The 21810-nt window shown below is 38.0% G+C and overlaps 1 protein-coding gene across 1 annotated transcript in view; it reads right to left on the bottom strand.

Moving 5' to 3' along the window:
- The window catches only part of LOC128697305 (uncharacterized), a 132691-nt gene that overhangs the window by 15859 nt on the left and 95022 nt on the right, over positions 1–21810 (bottom strand). The window contains exon 12 of the mRNA XM_070104168.1: positions 1–21810. This exon is cut by the window's left edge and continues 15859 nt beyond it. Within this exon, the coding sequence (XP_069960269.1) occupies positions 21681–21810 (130 nt within the window). The 3' untranslated portion in view covers positions 1–21680.

Genomic DNA, 21810 nt, shown 5'->3' with positions numbered 1-21810 from the left:
CCACTGTATTATCTTTGTACAGTATAGAAAGAAATATAAATCTGAACTTGATATATGAGAGTGATAGTGGGGATTGTCCTAGTTTTGGAAGACACAGTTATAACTATGACTAATTTTGAAAGTGGTAAGCCAGGGAAAGGCTTTGGTCACATGACCAAAAGCTGCAGCTGTGGGTCATCATATGACTAAGACCCACATTTCCTGACAAACCTTACCTAACCTAATCCATCCGAGTGTCTGTTAACTTAGAATAGTATAAAATAGTAATGAAATGCACTTAAGTTTTCTAAAGTGCACCTAATATAGTACTGTACATATACTTTTCAGATATACTACAATAAACATTAAAAAAAAGGCGTTAGAAATACAGTTTAGCCAGTGGATTTTTTCCATAATTTGAAATGTCCGTTACATCAGAGGTTTATTGTGTATCATAATACCGGGGGCAGTGACAAGTGTGACTTGGGAAGGAAGGTTTTACCTCGGTAGAAATTCCCTCGGCCTCTAAACCCCCAAATAAAATAAGAAATAATAATAATGGTAGAATTCTTCCTCCATAAACCATGCGTGCTGTAAGAGGCGACTAAAATGCCGGGAGCATTTTAGTCGCCTCTTACAGCACGCATGGTTTATGGCTTCTCCTGTATACATTACTAAATATAAAAAAAAAATTTGTTTTTCTTTTCAGGTCACCCTGCCTTAGTGGGATATGGCTGGTGCATTGGGAAAAAAAAATGCTGCTTGAAAACGGGTCTCCAGTTCCCCATCCTCTCCAAACCAGACAGACTGCCCCCCTCCCAAGCCCTCGCAAGAGAAATACTGGAGCCATCCCTACATATGGCATGGCCCATATATTACGACACAGACCCTTTACCCGGCATCACCTCAAAGACTAGATTTTTATGCTCTAAGATTAGAGCGATAAAACTGACATATGAATAAATATAAAGTTACAATACCGCGACTGGAACAAAACACAAATAACGCAAATAAATGTATGCTGCATTTAACTGTATTCTTTTGTACTTCACTGTATCATGTTCAAATTAATAAATAAATAAATAAATAAACGCACACACACTACCACAAGCACCACCACCAATACTACCACAAGCACCACCACCAATACTACCACAAGCACCACCATCAATACTACCACAAGCACCACCATCAATACTACAACAAGCACCACCATGAAAAAATGAAACCAAAATGTTTCAGTCCAACTTGGACCATTAACTAGTCACATTAGCCTAGTTAACCCCATCGGTGTCAGTCCTGTAAAATTACGGCTTTGAAGCCAGTGTTGGCTCCCTAATTCAACACCAAAATTCTAGCGGCTTCAATCTTGCGGGAGAAAGCTGATAGGCCTACATATGAAAGACTGGGTCTGTGTGGTCAGTGCGTGCAGCATAAAAAAAATCTTGCAGCAAGCAGTGCATGAGAGAAAACTGCGACTTTTTTATTTAAAACAACGACTTTGCAGTGCATTTTTGTATGGTATTTATAGTTGTATTCTTGTTTTCTTGGTCTCGTTTGATAAAATGGAAGATACATTACAGAAATAGAGATGATTTTTAATGGTTTACAGACTAAAAGTAACTTGAAATTGAGCTCAAACTAGCAGAGATGTTCGATTATTTATGATGTTCAAAAGCAAACAAATCACGTCATGCATCCAATACACGTCAACTGGTGGGTCTAATATGCATTCACGAATGCGCTGATATTATTGATACAATTATGCAGTACTCTGAATAACGGTAAATCATCTATTTTTTGTGCGAATAAAAATTAAAAACAAAAAGCAAACATAATTTAAGAGGGGCCTGGAGATGTGACTAATGAACAGAGAAAATGTTATTTTAGTGCCAGGAATGTCTGCATTGTTTACTCTGGACCCCATTTTGAAATTGTCAATTTTTGAATTGTGTGTGAAATTGGCCAAATTAGTAATTTCCGATCACTTTGAGTAGTTGAAATAGGTAAAGAGGCAGTTTCTTGTACTCAATCAATAGAATAAAAGGAGTTCTAGCTAAACAGCTATGAGTTCGGTCAACTGGAACAATGGAATTGACCCAAAATAGGAGTCAAAGTGGGCAAAATTGCCAGTGTGTAAATATCTCTGAGACCGCTAACTTCATGAAAGCGTAATTCTGTAAGTTCTCCATCAAAATTCGTGCTTTTGGTTTCATTACCTACGGAAAAAGATTCTCTATCATTACAAAAGAAATTTTTTTTTTTTTTTAATTCAACACTATGAGCTAGTTTACGACAAGGGTCTTGACATTCTAAGGGTTAATATTCATTTATTTTTCAGGTACATTCAAATTTTGATTTAACAGAACACATTTGACAAATTTCAGAAATACAGTGGACCCCCGGTTAACGATATTTTTTCACTCCAGAAGTATGTTCAGGTGCCAGTACTGACCGAATTTGTTCCCATAAGGAATATTGTGAAGTAGATTAGTCCATTTCAGACCCCCAAACATACACGTACAAATGCACTTACATAAATACACTTACATAATTGGTCGCATTCGGAGGTGATCGTTATGCGGGGGTCCACTGTAATATCTGCTAGAAAAACTCATTTCATAAACAATAACATGGACAAAGTCCATTAGGTACAGGACTGCTCAGTATTAAGACACAAAGGTCAAATTACAGAAATAATTGACAAAATCTACTGGGTACAGAATTATCCATTACTGTCACTGCAAAACAATAATAATATCTTTATTTCTACAAGTACATGTACAAGGTATACAGGCCTAACTGACATCAATGACACTACTATACAGAAAGCCCCTTGTTATGCAGAGCATTTTGGGAAAATTAGGTCAATTTTGTCCCAGGATGCGACCCACACCAGTCCACTAACACCTAGGTACCTATTTTACTGATGGGGTGAACACAGGCAACAGGTTTAAGGAAACGCCCAATGTTTCAACCCTTGCCGGAAATCGAACCAGGACCCTCAGCGTGTGAAGCGAGACTTATGCCTACCAGGCCACTGGCCATCTATCTCATCTATCCACCATGAAAGGTAAATAAAATTACTCTACTGTACTTTTAGCTCCTTTATTTTCATGCTTATTACAGTACTGTATATTTATAAACTGATTGCAAGAAGTATTTTTTCTGGCTATTATCATTATAGTGTCTGGACTTACCAGACATCTCCCCCCCATTAGTCTGTTAAACTGAGGTTTTAATCTATTTTTTTGTACCTCTGTATGTATGCTAAAATTTCTAAATAAATAAATAAATAAAATAAATAGTCAGTAGTGTCGGCACACCTCTTGCAAGACAGTAATGGAGTGAGTGATCAAGAAAGTGTTTCTTCTTTTTCAGGTCAGTCGTCACCCGGCCTTGGTGGGGAAACAGCCCAAGTGTTAATATAAAACATCAGTTCCCTTACAAAGCTGCCCTATACAGTACAAGCATAATCTTATGCAGTACAATATAATGAATGCGACTTTGTAAATGGTCCAAGTCGGACCGAAACGTCGTTGTAAGCTCCTCTCTTCTATGTGCAGGTTGTGTATTGTTCCAGTCACAGTATTGTGCCTTTTTTTGTTATTTATGCAGCACAAAATAATCTAGTTTACATGTAAGGCACAAAAGAAAGCCACTAACATGCAGTGTATTTCTGGCAACCTAAGTGAGAGTTCTGATGATCCTCAACTTTCTATGGGGTTACGTTCTGAAGAACCCATCCTAAGTTGAATATAAATACAGCCTCTCCTCACTTATGACATATACTTGTTTACCGACGACTCAGACTTACGATGGTCTCTCTGACCAGTACACCTACCATCCAACTTACGACCTGCTCTACACATGTCCACTCGACTTACGACCATGTATTTTATGCTAAATGTCTGGGAAATAAACAACTGTTGGTGTTGTACACAGTGTTTATCCTAAACCTTACAGTATAAAATACAGTGCTAACGGCATAAAAAAGTAAAGTAAAAAATGAAATACCAAAATAAAATGAAATCATTACAAAAGTGTGAGGTTCGACTTATGTGCATTTTAACTTACGACCGGTTGGTCAGAACCAAGCTTGGTTGTAAGTTTGATGGTACCTATATACATACCTAAATAATGTATACAGCCTCTCCTCACTTAACGACAGAGTTAGGGGCCTAAGACCCTGTCGGTAAACGAATTTGTGGCTAATCAAGGTATCACCCCTTACTGACACTTCAAAAGTGTCACTACCCAAAATTAAAACATTCAGTTTTATTTTTGCTGGGAAATTCCTTACAATCTGTTTATTATTAATTGTAATACAACATAAAATAGGTCAATGACTTACTTCCGAGATATTCCAGGAAACTTGGGAAATTTTTTTTTTGAGAAAATTGCACTTTTTTCAGTCTTTGCATAAGATAAGAATGATCTTCTATAGTTACCCTTCAGACACACAGCGTGTAACATTTTCTGTAATGGTTGCCATCACTTTTTTTTTTATCCCTCCCCATCCTCTATCCTTCCATACCTCTCTATATGTCAGTTTTCATTAATTTGGGCATCTTTATCATGCTTCTACTTTATTTATAACTAATATTATTCTGGAATAAATATGATAGGTAGATAACCTTTATTGATCGTAACAGAATAATTATACAATATTTTATAGTGCCGAGAGACGCACACCCCTCCATGCGTCACGGGCCATCAGGAGTTACTGAGACACTGCTCCTTCTCCCTCTGCTATAGCTCCGCCCACTTTGTAACCATGCCAAGTGGTGAATTAAATACGCATATTAGAAAGAAAAAATTAAATAAAAATGAAACTCCAATTTGATTATTTTAATGTGCATAACTCATATATTAAAGAAAACGATAAGAAAGTAAAATACACATATGAGTTAAGCTTACACAAAAATAGCTTAAGAATCTGGCAACATTTTAATACAAGTATCATCTTACTTTTATGATGTGACGAGTAATATACATCTGAACATGCAGTGAATTTTCAAAATTTTTTCTGAGTTTTTATTTTTTTTTCTAATACATTATATTCACCATGTAATATCGTTACAAAGTGGGAGGAGCTAAATAAGAGAGGGAGAGGCGAGCAATAGCAGTCAGTACCTGGTTAGTCGTCATGGGTGTCAAATGTCAGTCGTGGCGCTAATGTCACGTGGGGGGTTCGAAACGTGGATTGGGTAACAACACTCAGGTAGGCTGTACGTACGTATATTCGACGGACTACATGGGAAGCGCCAAGCCTGACCTGTCTCTCTCCTGTCTATCCTTCCACTGACTCACAGTGGTGCCTAGGGGGTGAGCGGCATTCAAATCATGCTACATCAGCTGTAACAGTGAATAACAGTCAGTGATTCACGCAGCAGCAAAGGATCAGTAATGGTCAGTGTATGAGTCATTACTACTGACACTGGTAACTGGTTACTGGTAATTGATACTACTGAGACTAATAAAATGTGTAATTATGCTAATATTAGTAATAAAGGTTATCTATCACATTTATTCAAAACTGATATCCGAAACATAATAAATACCCTAGAACTGTAATAAAGATGCTGAAATGAATAATATATGCCAGATTATGTGAATCTACCTTCCTAACAATCCTCAAAATAGCGAGGGTCACTCCGATCCATAAAGGAGGTGACCAAGCTGACTTGAATAACTATAGACCAATATCTAACTTACCACTGCTCTCTAAAATCTTTGAAAAATTAATTCATAGACGGATCTATTCCTACCTCGTCTCACACAACATATTAAACCCTTGTCAGTTTGGATTCAGGAACAATAAAAGCACAAATGATGCTATCATACACATGCTAGAACTAATATATACCGCACTTGAAAAGAAAGAAGTCCCGCTGGGCATTTTCATTGATTTATGTAAAGCTTTTGATACAGTCGACCATGAACTGCTGTACTCTAAAATAACGCATTATGGCATCAGAGGCCACTCCCTCAACTACCTAAAGTCATACCTTAGTAGTAGAAATCAATGTGTGTATGCAAATGGTGCAAACTCTTCCACCCAACCAATCACAATAGGAGTCCCACAAGGAAGTGTCCTTGGACCACTCCTCTTTCTCTTCTACATCAATGATCTACCGAATGCATCACAGCTACTCAAACCCATATTAGTTGCAGATGACACTACATACGTCTTCTCCCACCCAAACCCAGTCATACTCACCAACACTGTCAATGCCAAATTGCAGAAAATATCTGCCTGGATGATGACTAATAAAGTTACCCTGAATACTGATAAAACCTATTTCATTCAGTTTGGAAACAAAGCTGCAAATGATCCACTTAACATAATGCTAAACGAATCATCAGTCACAAGACTTGCAGAGGGAAAATTTCTAGGTATCCACCTTGACAGTAGCCTTAAGTTCCAGACACACACACAACAAATCACCAAGAAAATCTCCAAGACTGTAGGCATTCTATCAAAGATAAGGTACTACATTCCACAATCAGCTCTCCTGGCACTGTACCATTCACTCGTATACCCTTATCTCACATATGAAATCTGTGCATGGGGATCAACAACATCCAATCACCTAAAACCCCTAATAACCCAACAAAAGGTAGCAGTCAGAATGATAAAAAATTCCTACTCCCGCCAGCATACTCCACCAATTTTCAGAAGACTAAATCTGCTCACCATTAAGAACATCCATACTTATTCATGTGCCTACTACATACACAGAACAATACACGTAAATATAAACCCTCCACTCAAACTTCTCACCAACCTTAACAGGACACATGACCATAACAGAAGACACATCTCTTTTTGATCTACCTCGTGTCCATATCACACTGTGTAAAAACTCTATGCACATAAAGGGCCCCAAAATATGGAATTCATTACCAGAAGATATTAAAGTAACCTGGTCTGAAAATCAATTTAAGACTCTTCTCAAAAGCCACTTTAATCACCCTAGACTAAATGCTAAATACTCAGTACTCACATACTCAATATGTATTCCCATATCATAATTTCAACAATTACTTTTGAACCCTTTATCCATTGTTGACAGGAATATAACTGAATCGTTGTTTTCACAAAAAGCATTTCTGAATATATGAATATATCTTTTGTCTTATATAAATTAGATTCACTTATAATTAATAATCTACTGTACAACTATGATATAATTAATATTCTACTGTACTGTACAATTCTTAGTGTTAAGTACATAGTCAGTAAGCCAATAATGTTAAGTCGGCCCATAATGCCTAGGCATAATAGAAGCTGTCTTTGCATTGCAACCCATTATTGTAAATACATAATCCCAATGTACTATTTGCAAAGACATACATAAATAAATAAATAAATAAATAAATAAATAAATAAATGGGGTAAACAGTGTAGGCTGCTGCTCTGGGATAAGATCGTAAGATAGATGCGTTTTCTTGTCTGTACCTCTGGTCCATAACGAAAGAAAATGGTGTTTACATCAGGGGTAACACTCCTAGAGCATTCTTGTCATAAGAAAAAATGCAAAAATAACATTATAATAATAATTTATAATAACTATTAATTATAATAGTTTATATGACTAAGAATATAAATAATCGACCTGGAGCGCTTTAAATGTCATAACTATTTCATATAGGCTTGGTAGCTGACATTTAAAGCACTCAAGAGCAATTATTAATTATTATTATTATTATTATTACCATTGACATACCTTGTTCACAGATTTTAATCATTTCTTAAGCTGCCATGATACACTGAGAATGTAAACACAAATAAATAACAAAAAGGCACAATACCGTGACTGGAACGATACACAAATAACCCGCACATAGAAGAGAGGAGCTGACGACGACGTTTCGGTCCGACATGGACCATATACAAAGTCACTTTGTAAATGGTCCAAGTCGGACCGAAACGTCGTCGTAAGCTTCTCTCTTCTATGTGCGGGTTATCTGTGTAATGTAAAAACACATACGAACACTAACCCCAGCTAACCCCTTTACTGTGAACTTCTTTTGTACTTCTTCCATTTTCCTCTTCCAAGTACTGCTGCACTTCTAACTCTATCTTCTACTGTGGGATCCACACTAAAGTACAAATTTAAAGACGAAGTATGTAGTCTTGGAGATTGCTTGATGCTGAGACACATCACTAATGCCTTTACATTTTCCTCTTGTTTTTCCTCTTCCAAGAGGAAAAACAATAGGAAATTTGTAAAAATATGTAGTCTTGGAGACTGTAAAAGCTAGTGTACTGAGTGGCTGTAGGAAGGAGATTGAGATGCTTGATGCTGAGATGCTGCGCTTTCCGTTCATGACCCAAGTTCTCGTATAGTATACAATAACAACTCGTCAGAGTCCGTCGTAACTCCAAGTTGTCGGTAAACGAGTATGTCAGTAAGCGAGGCGAGACTGTATTACAGCTGATTTCCTCTATTACTCAAAAATGATATACACAATACAGAGGACTTAATGTGAGAAGTAAATAAACAACTGTCACTAAATAAGTTAATAAACAAATAATTACTGTAACTAAATACCAGTATTGATAAGTAAATAAATGAATACAAGTTTATCCTATCAATAAATGTACAGTACAGAATGTGCTTCACTATCACACCATCGGAAAGTCAAAATATTGGAAAGCGAGAAACGCCTGTGTTTGCAATTGAAAAATTATATCTAAAACAGAAATGTACTGAAAGGCCTTCATAACATCTGCTATTGTTTTCTGGATGAATTTTTTCAATTATATTTACCAAATATTACACTATATGAGAGAATTATGTTCAATATTGTTACTATATAATAAGTTTCCAACTTACAACTGAGGTGTGTTCCTGGTGGTTCAACTTACAACTGAGGTGTGTTCCTGGTGGTTCAACTTACAACTGAGGTGTGTTCCTGGTGGTTCAACTTACAACTGAGGTGTGTTCCTGGTGGTTCAACTTACAACTGAGGTGTGTTCCTGGTGGTTCAACTTACAACTGAGGTGTGTTCCTGGTGGTTCAACTTACAACTGAGGTGTGTTCCTGGTGGTTCAACTTACAACTGAGGTGTGTTCCTGGTGGTTCAACTTACAACTGAGGTGTGTTCCTGGTGGCTCAACTTACAACTGAGGTGTGTTCCTGGTAGTTCAACTTATAAATGAGGTGTTCCTGGTGGTTCAACTTACAACTGAGGTGTATTCCTGGTTGTTCAACTTACAACTGAGGTGTGTTTCTGGTTGTTCAACTTACAACTGAGGTGTGTTCCTGGTGGTTCAACTTACAACTGAGGCGTGTTCCTGGTGGTTCAGCTTACAACTGAGGTGTGTTTCTGGTTGTTCAACTTACAACTGAGGTTTGTTTCTGGTTGTTCAACTTACAACTGAGGTGTGTTTCTGGTGGTTCAACTTATAAATGAAGTGTTCCTGGTAGTTCAACTTACAACTGAGGTGTGTTCCTGGTGGTTCAACTTATAAATGAAGTGTTCCTGGTAGTTCAACTTACAACTGAGGTGTGTTCCTGGTGGTTCAACTTACAACTGAGGTGTGTTCCTGGTGGTTCAACTTATAAATGAGGTGGGTTCCTGGTGGTTCAACTTACAACTGAGGTGTGTTCCTGGTGGTTCAACTTACAACTGAGGTGTGTTCCTGGTGGCTCAACTTACAACTGAGGTGTGTTCCTGGTAGTTCAACTTATAAATGAGGTGTTCCTGGTGGTTCAACTTACAACTGAGGTGTATTCCTGGTTGTTCAACTTACAACTGAGGTGTGTTCCTGGTGGTTCAACTTACAACTGAGGTGTGTTTCTGGTTGTTCAACTTACAACTGAGGTGTGTTTCCTGGTTGTTCAACTTACAACTGAGGTGTGTTCCTGGTGGTCCAACTTACAACCAAGGTGTGTTCCTGGTGGTTCAACTTACAACCAAGGTGTGTTCCTGGTGGTCCAACTTACAACCAAGGTGTGTTCCTGGTGGTCCAACTTACAACCGAGGTGTGTTCCTGGTGGTCCAACTTACAACCGAGGTGTGTTCCTGGTGGTCCAACTTACAACCAAGGTGTGTTCCTGGTGGTCCAACTTACAACCAAGGTGTGTTCCTGGTGGTCCAACTTACAACCGAGGTGTGTTCCTGGTGATTCAACTTAGAACCAAGCCATGTTCCTGGTGATTCAACTTAGAACCAAGCCATGTTCCTGGTGGTTCAACTTCTGCATTATTCTCAAAGAAAGCCCCCATTACAGAATGTTTCAAACATGGTCACACTGCAACACTTTTCTAGACCCCAATGGGGTCTTGCCTGGTCCCTGACTTTAAGACCCAAACTGTTAGATAAAAGGACACAGGTGCAACTAATGCGATGTTTTATTGTGGCTTGACAAAGCTCCTGGAGAATGAAACATTGCAACAATAAAATGTTGCATTACCTGCACGTATCCTTTAACCTAACAGTGAGTAATTTTGTTTTTCAACACTGGCAATATCCCACCAAGGAGGGCTGACCGAACATGAAAAATCTAGTTTTTCTTTTACAATTAGTAATTTATAGAGAAGGTGTTACTAGCCCCTTACTGTCGGCATTTTAGTCGCCTCTTACGACATGCATAGATTACAGAGGAAGGATTCTTCTCCCCTCCCCATGGAGTAGTCAGTAATTTTATCAACATTGTTAAGATGAACACTGCCATAACAACATGTTACATTAGCTGTTCATGCATAAGAATGCTGCTCTCCTCTGCTCGAGTTATTTTGACTTTTTGGTCGAGTGTGACTCCTGGCGAGCCGGGACATATCTCTCGTAAGCGTGCAACTCTGTTCACAGAGCATTATTTAGACTGTGATATTTGATGTTTTCAGAGGTTGTGCCCTGAGACACTCGCTATTGTACTTTTGCCTAACATTATCGTAATTCTACCCTTATCACAATACAGCAAGTCCTTGACCTACAAACACATTGGGGACCTCCTGAATTTTGTATAATAATATACAATAATGATATTACACACAATAATGATATAATAATGATATTATACTCAATACAGAAGATGCTCAACATATTTGTAAGTTAAGAACTGTACACACATTTACACAAACAGTAAGTCAATAAGCATAATATTAACCTGCATTAAAAACATTGACTTAGAATATAATTAAGCCAAAAATCAGATAGACATACAGGAAGTTCTTCTATAAACCTAGTTTACATAGTTAATTTTTTTTGCAAATGCAACTGAAAAAGGGCAACCAAAATGGAATAGCACATACTATGAAGGCCATTTCACATGATATTCAATTTTGAATGAACTTTTTAAAGTACATTTACAAAAATATAACACTGCAAAGGTGATTGTATTTAGAACTGACACACTCTACAGTATATAATAAAACCATTAAATTCCTAATAAATAGAGAATTGTAAAGTTGATATGTAAAAAAAAATCCCTCCCCCCCCCCAGTCATTTATTAGTTTTGAAGGAACACTTAAAATTTAATCAGATTATTTACATTTGTACCGCCGTATCCGAGACCAGATGAACACTGGAAATGTTACACTTGGGGGACGAGGAATAACAATCAAAAGTGAATCCTCAGTTATCAGATCCAGAGGATACAAACAAGGTCTTCCACGGAGCAGTGGAGAATAACGTGATGTTCAATGGTGAAAAGTTCCAAGTGTTTAGATGGGAAAGAATGAAGAACTCAAAAAAAAAAAAAAAAAAAAGTGTATGCAAAACACAAGATGGTCACCAAACAGGTCAAAAAGGAATGTGTGAAAGATCTGGAACTAAAAATGTCAGCTGATCTTTCTTTCACCAAATACAATAAGGCAGATATCACAAAAGCCAGGCAGGGCTGATAAAGAGAAACTTTTTAAGAGAAAATAGTGCCAGCTTGGTGAAAGTAATAATAATAGTTTATTTTGACATGATACATGTTTGTACAAACGAATATAATAGTTGGGTGTACATGCCAAAAGCTCCTTTGTATACAGAGCATTTCGGGCAAACTTAAAATTAACTTACGATTAATAAGGCAATAACAGTACATATGGTCATTAGATGAGTAACATTGAATACAAGAGAACTGAGTATTGTATTAGGTGATGCTATATGGCTTTAATAAGTCTTGTAGAGAAGACGTACAACTTGATTATTAAATTCTTTCACAAAGGTAATGTCCATAGAAGGAGTTGAAATGAAGGAAATCTGTTTGATTCAATACCAAAAGTAAGAAAAACCAGAATCAGTTATCAAAGGACAGAATTACTACAAATATTAAGGGCAAAATTACTAAAATGTACAAGAAGAACTTTCTGAAAGCACTCCTCCATTTTTTGGGTCACTCTCCACTTGGGTGAGACGGCTGGTGTGTTAAAAATAAAAAATTAAGAGTAAAATCAACAGTGATGATATTAATAAAGACAATGATGATAGAATGACGAAGTACATATGAATTTTTAATACAAGATGATAAAAACCTTGTACAGAGTGATGTACTAGATGAATACAGTGGAACCTCAAAAATCGAACTGCTTCCAACACAACCAATTATGTAAGTGTATTTTTGTAAGTGCTTTTATAAGTGTATTTTTGAGGGTCTGAAATGGACTAATCTAATTTACATTATTCCTGATGGGAATAAATTCATTCGGTAAAGGCACTCGAACAGCCTTCTGGACTGAAGACAGTTCGATATTTGAGGTTCCACTGTAAATTAGTTCTCTTAGTGATGAATATCTGTCACAGTAGAGTATTCTACCAGTTATTACCAAGCATTATTCTGGCTTCCAGTACAGTGGAACCTTGGTACTCGACCAGCTCCCTACTAGAACAAAGCTCAGTACTCGACCAAACAAACACGACCGGCCAGAACTTCGCTGTAAACTATCTCGTGTTTCTTCACATTTTTTTGGCATTTTTTTATACAGTGGACCCCCGGTTAACGATATTTTTTCACTCCAGAAATATGTTCAGGTGCCAGTACTGACCGAATTTGTTCCCATAAGAAATATTGTGAATTAGATTAGTCCATTTCAGACCTCCAAACATACACGTACAAACGCACTTACATAAATACACTTACATAATTGGTCACATTCGGAGGTAATCGTTATGCGGGGGTCCACTGTATTTGTATAAATAAGTCAGCATGGGGCCTACTAAGATTAGTGATAACAGCCAACCAAAAAGAAAATTGGTTGGGAAGAATTCGTTTGATACTCGAATGGATCAGCACTTGAATAGCCTTCTGGAACAAATTAAGTTCAAGTACTGAGGTTCCACTGTACAGTGGTTCCTCGAGATACGAATTTAATTCATTCCAGAAGGCTGTTTGAGTGCCAATACCGAACGAATTTGTTCCCATAAGGAATAATGGAAACTAGATTAATCCGTTTCAGACCCCCAAAAATACACTTACAAAAGCACTTACGTAAATACACTTACATAACTGTTAAGAGTTTTCAGCTGTTCGTATCTCGCGGTACCACTGTACAATGGACCCCCGCTTTACAATCACCTCCCAATGCGACCAATTATGTAAGTGTATTTATGTAAGTGCGCTTGTATGTGTATGTTTGGGGGTCTGAAATGGACTAATCTAATTCACAATATTCCTTATGGGAACAAATTCAGTCAGTACTGGCACCTGAACATACTTCTGGAATGAAATAATATTGTAAACTGGGGGTCCACTGTACATGGAAGAGAAAAGATCCTGCACTGGGAGGGGAACAGATGACCTTCCTGAGTGTCTGGGACCATTACAAAGTTACAACTGACAGAAGTGGTAAAACTGAAAGACAGGTCAGGTAGAGAGTTAAGGAGGAAGATGGGAGACAGGTCAGGCAAAGAAAAATATAAAACAAGTCAGGTGCAAAGGCATGGCTAGACAGGAGACAGGTCAGGTGAAGAAAAATACCATAATCCAGGTCAGGTGAAGAGCAATATCACAGAACAAGTCAGGTGAAAAGGTGAGGCTAGATAGGAGACAGGTGAGGTAAAGAAAAGTGCCACAATTTAGGTTAGGTGAAGAGGCAAGAAGTATGCCAAGGTCATGTCAAGTCCTGACTTAATGTTGTGAAGGCTACAGTATGCATATGACTTATGTTACTCTCTGAAGCAAATTACAAGTGTACTGTATCTGCAACAATCATCCTCAGATAAAAGCTCAACCTCCACCAAGGCCACTAAGAAGGTGTGTGATTTATGTCGCTCTACTGAGATGTTTCAAATATCAGTGACTATCAGAGAATAGAAGAACTGATAAACTTCCAGGTGGATGAAGGGGTTACTAGCACCTTGCTCCTGGCATTTTAGTTGCCTCTTAGGACATGCATGACTTACGGAAGAAGAATTCTGTTCCACTTCCCCATGGAGATAAAATGAAATAAAGAACTATTAAGAACACAGACGAAAACCCAGATGAGTGTACAGTGGACCCCCGGTTAACGATATTTTTTCATTCCAGAAATATGTTCAGGTGCCAGTACTGACCGAATTTGTTCCCATAAGGAATATTGTGAAGTAGATTAGTCCATTTCAGACCCCCAAACATACACGTACAAACGCACTTACATAAATACACTTACATAATTGGTCGCATTCGGAGGTGATCGTTATGCGGGGGTCCACTGTATATATATATATATATACAGTGGACCCCCGACTTACAAACAGCTCCCAACTCGAACAATTATGTAAGTGTATTTTTGTAAGTGCTTTTGTAAGTGTATTTTTTGGGGTCTGAAACGGATTAATCTAATTTACAATATTCCTTATGGGAACAAATTCGTTCGGCAACGGTACCCCAACAGCCTTCTGGAATGAATTAATATCGTAAGTCGGGGGTCCACTGTATATGCATGTACATGAATGTGTTGTACAAACATATATACACACCCCTCTGGGTTTTCTTCTATTTTCTTTCTAGTTATTGTTCTTGTTTATTTCCTCTCATCTCCATGGGGAAGTGGAACAGAATTCTTCCTCCGTAAGCCATGCGTGTCATAAGAGGCGACTAAAATGCCGGGAGCAAGGTGCTAGGAACCCCTTCTCCTGTATATATTACTAAAGTTAAAAGAGAAACTTTTCTTCTCCTTTTTCAGTCACCTTGCTTCAGTGGGATACGGCTGGTTTGTTGAAAGAAGAAGATCATGCATGTGTAGTGTAATATAAGTAGAAGTAGCAAGACACACCTGCTATCCTGCGTATTTCTGGGACAAAAACAAAGACGCCAGCAATCCTACCATCATGTAAAACAATCACAGGTGGATGAAACATTATCTCTATAAAGTGTGATACAGTACATACAGGAGGCTTCACGTATACAGCACCTTCTTTTTTGCTGTTCCACATCTTCATTGGCTTCAAGCTGAGCCATTGTTCATTATGTTCCACCTGCCAACGACTCACCAGCAAGTGGAACGTTAGCTCAAATGAAAGCCAATGAAAATGTGGAACACTGAAAACAGGTGCTGTACATGTAGGGCCTTCCTGTACGTGTTATGTTCCATTAGCATGTGTCACTATATAATACCATTCATACTGAGTTAAGACTAGACAACTAACTAGATAATAGATGCTCGGGAAGCTGGTGGGCAAACAAAAACAGCAACAACAAAGCAACAAATAATTGTAAGTAAATCCCTGTTTACACTTCCCATCACAAACAGAAAATGTGGCTAACTCACGACAGATGAAAACTGGGCGAGGTTTGGGTCCATCCTGGATAAGATCAACTGTGAGCAACAACAACATGGCAGCAAACTATGGCAATCACGATGGTGGTTGTTTATCCTTCAAAAACCTTCTTCATAATGCTGTAGCTGCCAAGACATCCACAGAAACTATATATACAGTAAACTCTACTTATAATAGACCTCAATCTAGCAGACTTCTAAAATAATAAGCAAAATCCACTGAGTGAACAGTAGATTTAACCCCCTTTAGTTACAATGTTTATAGCAGTATATCTGTAAATTGTGCATACAATACTATGTTAGGAACATAGTAGAGCACTTTACTGTTTTTCCTGTGATTTTTCAACATTGTCATGATTTAACGAACACTTGGACAATCCCCAATTACTCTGCCATTTCCAAAATTTACTGTATCTCATTCTTTCACCTATTCACTCATGCCATTTCCTAATCACAGGAAATTTTAAATGCTGTATGTCATTACCTAACAAAGAATATAAGCATAATTTGAGATTTAAATGTATTTCCAGCCAAAAAACATTACCTGGAACACGTTAAGATTACAAAATTTCTAAACGGAGAACATTAACACAGAAGTTAGTATGTAACAGAAGAGCATCTATGAATGTAGCAAGAAATGAGGAGTAACTGAGGTGCTCCTGCTGAGTATTCACAAGTCAGTATGCGGCACAAATTTATACAATCAACCTCTATTGTAAACCTGTATGTATAGTTGAATTTTTTGGAAATATGATTGAAAGTACATCCACAATTGAACAGCGTGTACTAAGGCTTTCATGGTAAGTGCTTTTCAGAACACAAATAACCCGCACATAGGAGAATGAAACTTATGATGGCGTTACAGTCCAACTTGCACCATTAATTCTGGGTTATTTGTGTATTATTCCAGATACGGTATTGTGCCTTCTTATTCTTTAAGTGCTTCTCAATTCTGGCTGTAGTTTTTCAATCATTTCCAAGAAATACACAGCACACAGAAGGTTTATAAGAGAAATGACTGTATATTAACACTCTTAGTCCCGAAGGCTCGTACGCTGCTGTCAGACAATTGTATTACAGTGAATGATTTTATTACCAATAAGATCTACTAAATAAAGTAGGTCTAATGGTAATCCCCCTTATGTATGATAGGGGGCTGTTGAACAGTCTTGGGCCCCTGACACTTATTAGGCAGATTCAACCTTGAGGGAAGAGTAATAAAGGAACTTCCTACTAACATTTGCCTTTATTTCTACTGCCTGAAAACTAAGTTAATATTAAGTATACTGGTATTTAAGTTAATTGATGTTAGAAATTGTCAAATGGTAGTTAAGTTTGTCTGTGTATTGCTGCCGTATTCTTGTTGTCGAGGGGATGTCACATGTTAAGAAAGTTTATCTATGCTTCATATTCATGATGTCATATACAGGTGCTCCTTGACTTATAATATTTTGACTTTACAATTACCTTGGAGATGAAACCTGAATTAATTACCCATAATGAAGGCGGCAAGTCCCTAACTTGAATACATTTTGTTTCTAATTCTCAGTACATACTGGAATTTAGTTACAGTAATTTCTGTTTACTCCATGGGGAAGTGGAACAGAATTCTTCCTCCGTAAGCCATGTGCGTTGTAAGAGGCGACTAAAATGCCGGGAGCAAGGGGCTAGTAACCCCTTCTCCCGTATAAATTACTAAATTTAAGAGAAACTTTCGTTTTTCGATTTGGGCCACCCTGCCTTGGTGGGATACGGCCGGTGTGTTGAATGAAAGAAAGAATTTCTGTTTAGTGACAATAGTTTTTTATTATTTATTTAGCAACTCGTATTCATATTTCACTCACAATATTTTCGACTTACAACGGGTTCGTTGGAACATCGCCCAACTAAGTTGAGGAGCACCTGTACTTGGCGGGAATATCAAAGTCTATGTCTGTGCAAGGGAACTTTATGCTATCAGATGTCAAAATTTTAAAACATTTCCAGTCCAAGACTAAAAGAATATTAAATTCTGCTTACAACTAATTTACAGCTTGAAGGTAAAATTTGATGATATGATCAGGGTACTCATGACTTTATAATAGTCAAAGATAGATAAAAACACTGAGTTTGTTTCAGATTTGTGGGATACGTGTGAATTGTTCCAGTCACAGCATCCAGCTTTTATTCTGCAAAATCTTGTCATGTTTCAGGTGTTTGTTAATATTCTCACCATTTAACAATTTCTTCAAATCATTTCCTGACCAGCCGGGCTGCTGCCTGTATCTTGACTCAGCCAGCTGGCCAAGTGGTTAACATACTGGCCTCTGAATTTTAGGTACCACTTGCCATGGGTTCAAACCCCACCCATTCCACGATTTATTTGCTGCTTGTGCAACCAGCAGTAACAGCCTGGTTGATCAGGCCTTGACCCACCTTGAGGCCTGGTCTGGGACCAGGCAGTATGGGCACCGAACCCCCCCCCCCCCAGACATATCCTTCAAGTCATAAACAAGAGCCGATGCTACAACATGTTGCCAGTAACAAGATGTGAAGGTCAGGCAGCGATATTTACGATGTTCTGAAATTAGCCAATGCTGCCCAGAGTTGACCCCAGTGCTCTCATTATTTCTCGCTATAAAGCCGGTAAAGCTATATGATAAAAAATACTGACTAATCATCATTGGCACAAAGGTTAAAGACTACAGAGTTAAAGCACTTTATCCATGAGGTAGAAAAAAGTGAAATGATAAAGAAATGCCGTCGTAAGTAAATAAACTACTATGGCCATAGTAGTAATGTGGGATTTTTGACATTTAGAATTCAAAGCATATTTACAGTTTGCTTAAGAGTTTTTTCATTACCCGTGACTGATGCCGTCACTCGTGGCAATGTGCAAGATGCAGCAGAAATGTACATAGCGCCTTCTATAGGTAGATCTGGTAACAGTTACAAATCCCAGCACGAGTAGTATACAAAGTGTCTGGTGGTGTACACCCAGCCTGCAGTGCATGCGAGTGTACAATATAATGTATATTATATTCACAAATATTCACTAATCTAATAGACAAATACAAATGCCTTTCACACCAAGACTGGGTGATAAGATTCTTCAGTACCCATGACTGTACCACAGCAAAGTGGATACCTCTGGCTTATAAAACAGAATACACTCAGGTCGTAAACAGAATACACTCAGGTCAAACAGAATACACTCAGGTCAAGCAGAATACACTCAGGTCAAACAGAATACACTCAGGTCAAACAGAATACACTCAGGTCAAACAGAATACACTCAGGTCAAACAGAATACACTCAGGTGGTAAACAGAATACACTCGGCTAGTAACAAAAGACTGCCAGTGAATAAAGAGAATGGACAAGGAGTGATAGAGTCTCTCTGCATCAACCACAGTTCAAGACCCTTTCCATTCTTCCATTTATTCACATGGCATCTTTGCTGACTTAACGCACTAGAGCCGGTTAATAAAGTGATCATATGAGACATTAGTTACACAGCATGCAAGTAATCTTAACTGACCAAACTTAACTGAAACAAAATGTGTCCTAGCACCAACATTACTTATTTTTTTTACTTTATATGAGTCTGCCTCTACGTTAGTTATTACGTCAGTTTGGTTAAGATAACCTAATTTAACCAACTGTATTATATATTATTAATAATAAATGCAATAATACATAAAGGCAAGAGAGTGTTTTCAAGAAGGATGAGTAGCTGATGGATGTAAGACAGGAAGAGATGGAAGTAAGACAGGGAGACAGTAGAAAGACAGGGAGACAGCAGAAACACGGAGACTGAAGCAAGACTTAATACACAGGTGGTCCTAACTGTCTAATCCGATACATCACTAACATAACACACAAGTGGTCATGTACGGTCAAACTTATCCAAGCCATAAACACTGTAGCACATATATTTTTTCCTAGATCTATCATCTCACACATTACATCACATAGGTAGACTTAACTTAATAAAAAATTATGACACATTACTTAGTAAAACTTACGAGAGATGCACCTACATAGCACGCAGGGGTCAGAGATTGTGTGTCTTATTCAAAATGTATCCAGATAGTACAAGATGGGAGGTGATATCTATTAAATATCCACTTGTGATTTCACAAATCGTTGGCTGGGTGGCCCAGCCTCAGGCAGCATTCTAGTGCAATATTCTTTAATATTCTTGCATATTCTTATCAGTGTTCAGTACGGCTGGTGTACCAACAGGACCACTGTATCGTGAACGCATACAGTGTGTCCAAGCTTCAGTCACCAATAATGCTCCCATTAATAACATTGAAAACTAGCTCTTGTGAGTCTGCAGTAAGCTTCAATAAACACAGTATGTCTGAAGAGACATACTGCCTACGTCACTTCAACAGTAAGCTTTTATCAAGCTTCAAGAATAATGAACACAGTATGTCTGAAGAGAGATGATTTTCCCAATACTTACTGCCAAGCTATGAGAACATTTTACAGATTATATTATGAAGAGAAATGGTAACAAGCATGTACAGCAGTTGGGTATCTTCATCGTTGAAACATTTCACCTACACATTAGGCTTCTTCAGTCATATACAGAGGAGACGGCAGAAGCAGTGGAGATGAAAAGATGATATAATCAGTCTGTCATCCTGGAAGACGTAATTTTGAGGTGGTCAACTCCACAGAGCTGAACTCTTCTCCAGGCTGTGGGACTGATCGCTTCAAGATTATGTCTTCCAGCGTGACGGACTGATTATATTGTCTTTTCATCTCCACTGCTTCTGCCGTCTCTTTAAATGACTGAAGAAGCCTGCTGTGTAGGCGAGATGTTTCCACAATAAAGAAACCCAACTGTTGTATATGTATATTACTCATCAACATGTCAGTATTTTATGCCATTTTCAACATGCAAGAGAAATGGTATCCAAGACAATTACTGCAAACCCTGTATGGAGTTTTGGCAATGCCAATTCAATGTCCACAGGGCATTCTCTGATGCCAATGTAAAATTTACGACCACAAAGTCTTCTACATAAACATAAAACTTGCTGGAACATGAATACCGAAGGTCTCGCACTTCCCAGTCCTGCATTAACATTGTGCTTTTTCACACTTTAGGTAGCATACATTATTATATATATTCATACACTATATACACACACACAGGACATACATACACACAGAGGACCATTACAAAGCACTGAGGCATATGAAGTTGTAATGTACACCGTCGACGAGTTGAATGTGAAACTCCAATGACATTCTCTGCCAACAAACCCCTTGTGGTATATCTTTCAAGAAATTCTACATTGATGTTTTTGTCAATTAACATCTCCTCTACCTCTAAGATGGTATCATTCACTGCAGTGTCACAAATGATATACTGTATACCCAGGATGGGTAAGTGGCATCAGACACAGCAGTGCCACAAATCATACACAACTAGGTTTGGTTGAGGTGTTCGCTGGCATATAAGGCGCGCCTTTTTTCCCGCAAAAAGTCTTGGAAAATTAACCTGCGTCTTATATGCTCGAGGTCAGGGTCAAGGGTAGGCGTTTTGTTATGCTTTAGCGTAAAGTAAGAGGGTAATTAGCCCTTGAATACAATTACTGGTTTACCGTTATGATACTTCCGCTGTGTGCCCCTAATGCCGGAAAATACGGCAGGTGGAATTATTCACAAAAGTGCCCACAAAGGTGTAAAGACTGAACTTGCATGTAAAAATAAACCAACAAATTAATTACACCCACAAAAGAAAACATCGTTCACTTAAAACACAACTCAGAATTGCTGTCAACCATCATTTACCATGTGATATTTCAGGAAATGATCTATACCAGCGTTAAAAGTCTGACATTACCTTCATTGTCCTCTGTTTATGCAAACAAATCTAGATTTACCAACCACACATTTAAATGCAACCTTTACGCCCACCATTCCCATGGATAAATACACCTTTCAACAAGGAGATTTAGATTCCTTACTTTAAGCGCAACTTAAAACTACGAGAGATACTTAATCCTTGAGTGCTCTGTACAGTCTGGTTGCTTGTCGCTGGATCTCCGGATCTTCATGGTTTTCAAACAGTGCTTGTGTTTGTGCCACTAGACGGTCTCGGACGTTGACTCCGAACAGACGGGCATAC

This window comes from Cherax quadricarinatus, chromosome 89 (assembly GCF_038502225.1).
Source record: "Cherax quadricarinatus isolate ZL_2023a chromosome 89, ASM3850222v1, whole genome shotgun sequence".
Taxonomy (NCBI): Eukaryota; Metazoa; Arthropoda; class Malacostraca; order Decapoda; family Parastacidae; genus Cherax; species Cherax quadricarinatus.
Note: the sequence above shows the minus strand (reverse complement) of the source record. Positions and strands in the feature narration are given on the sequence as shown.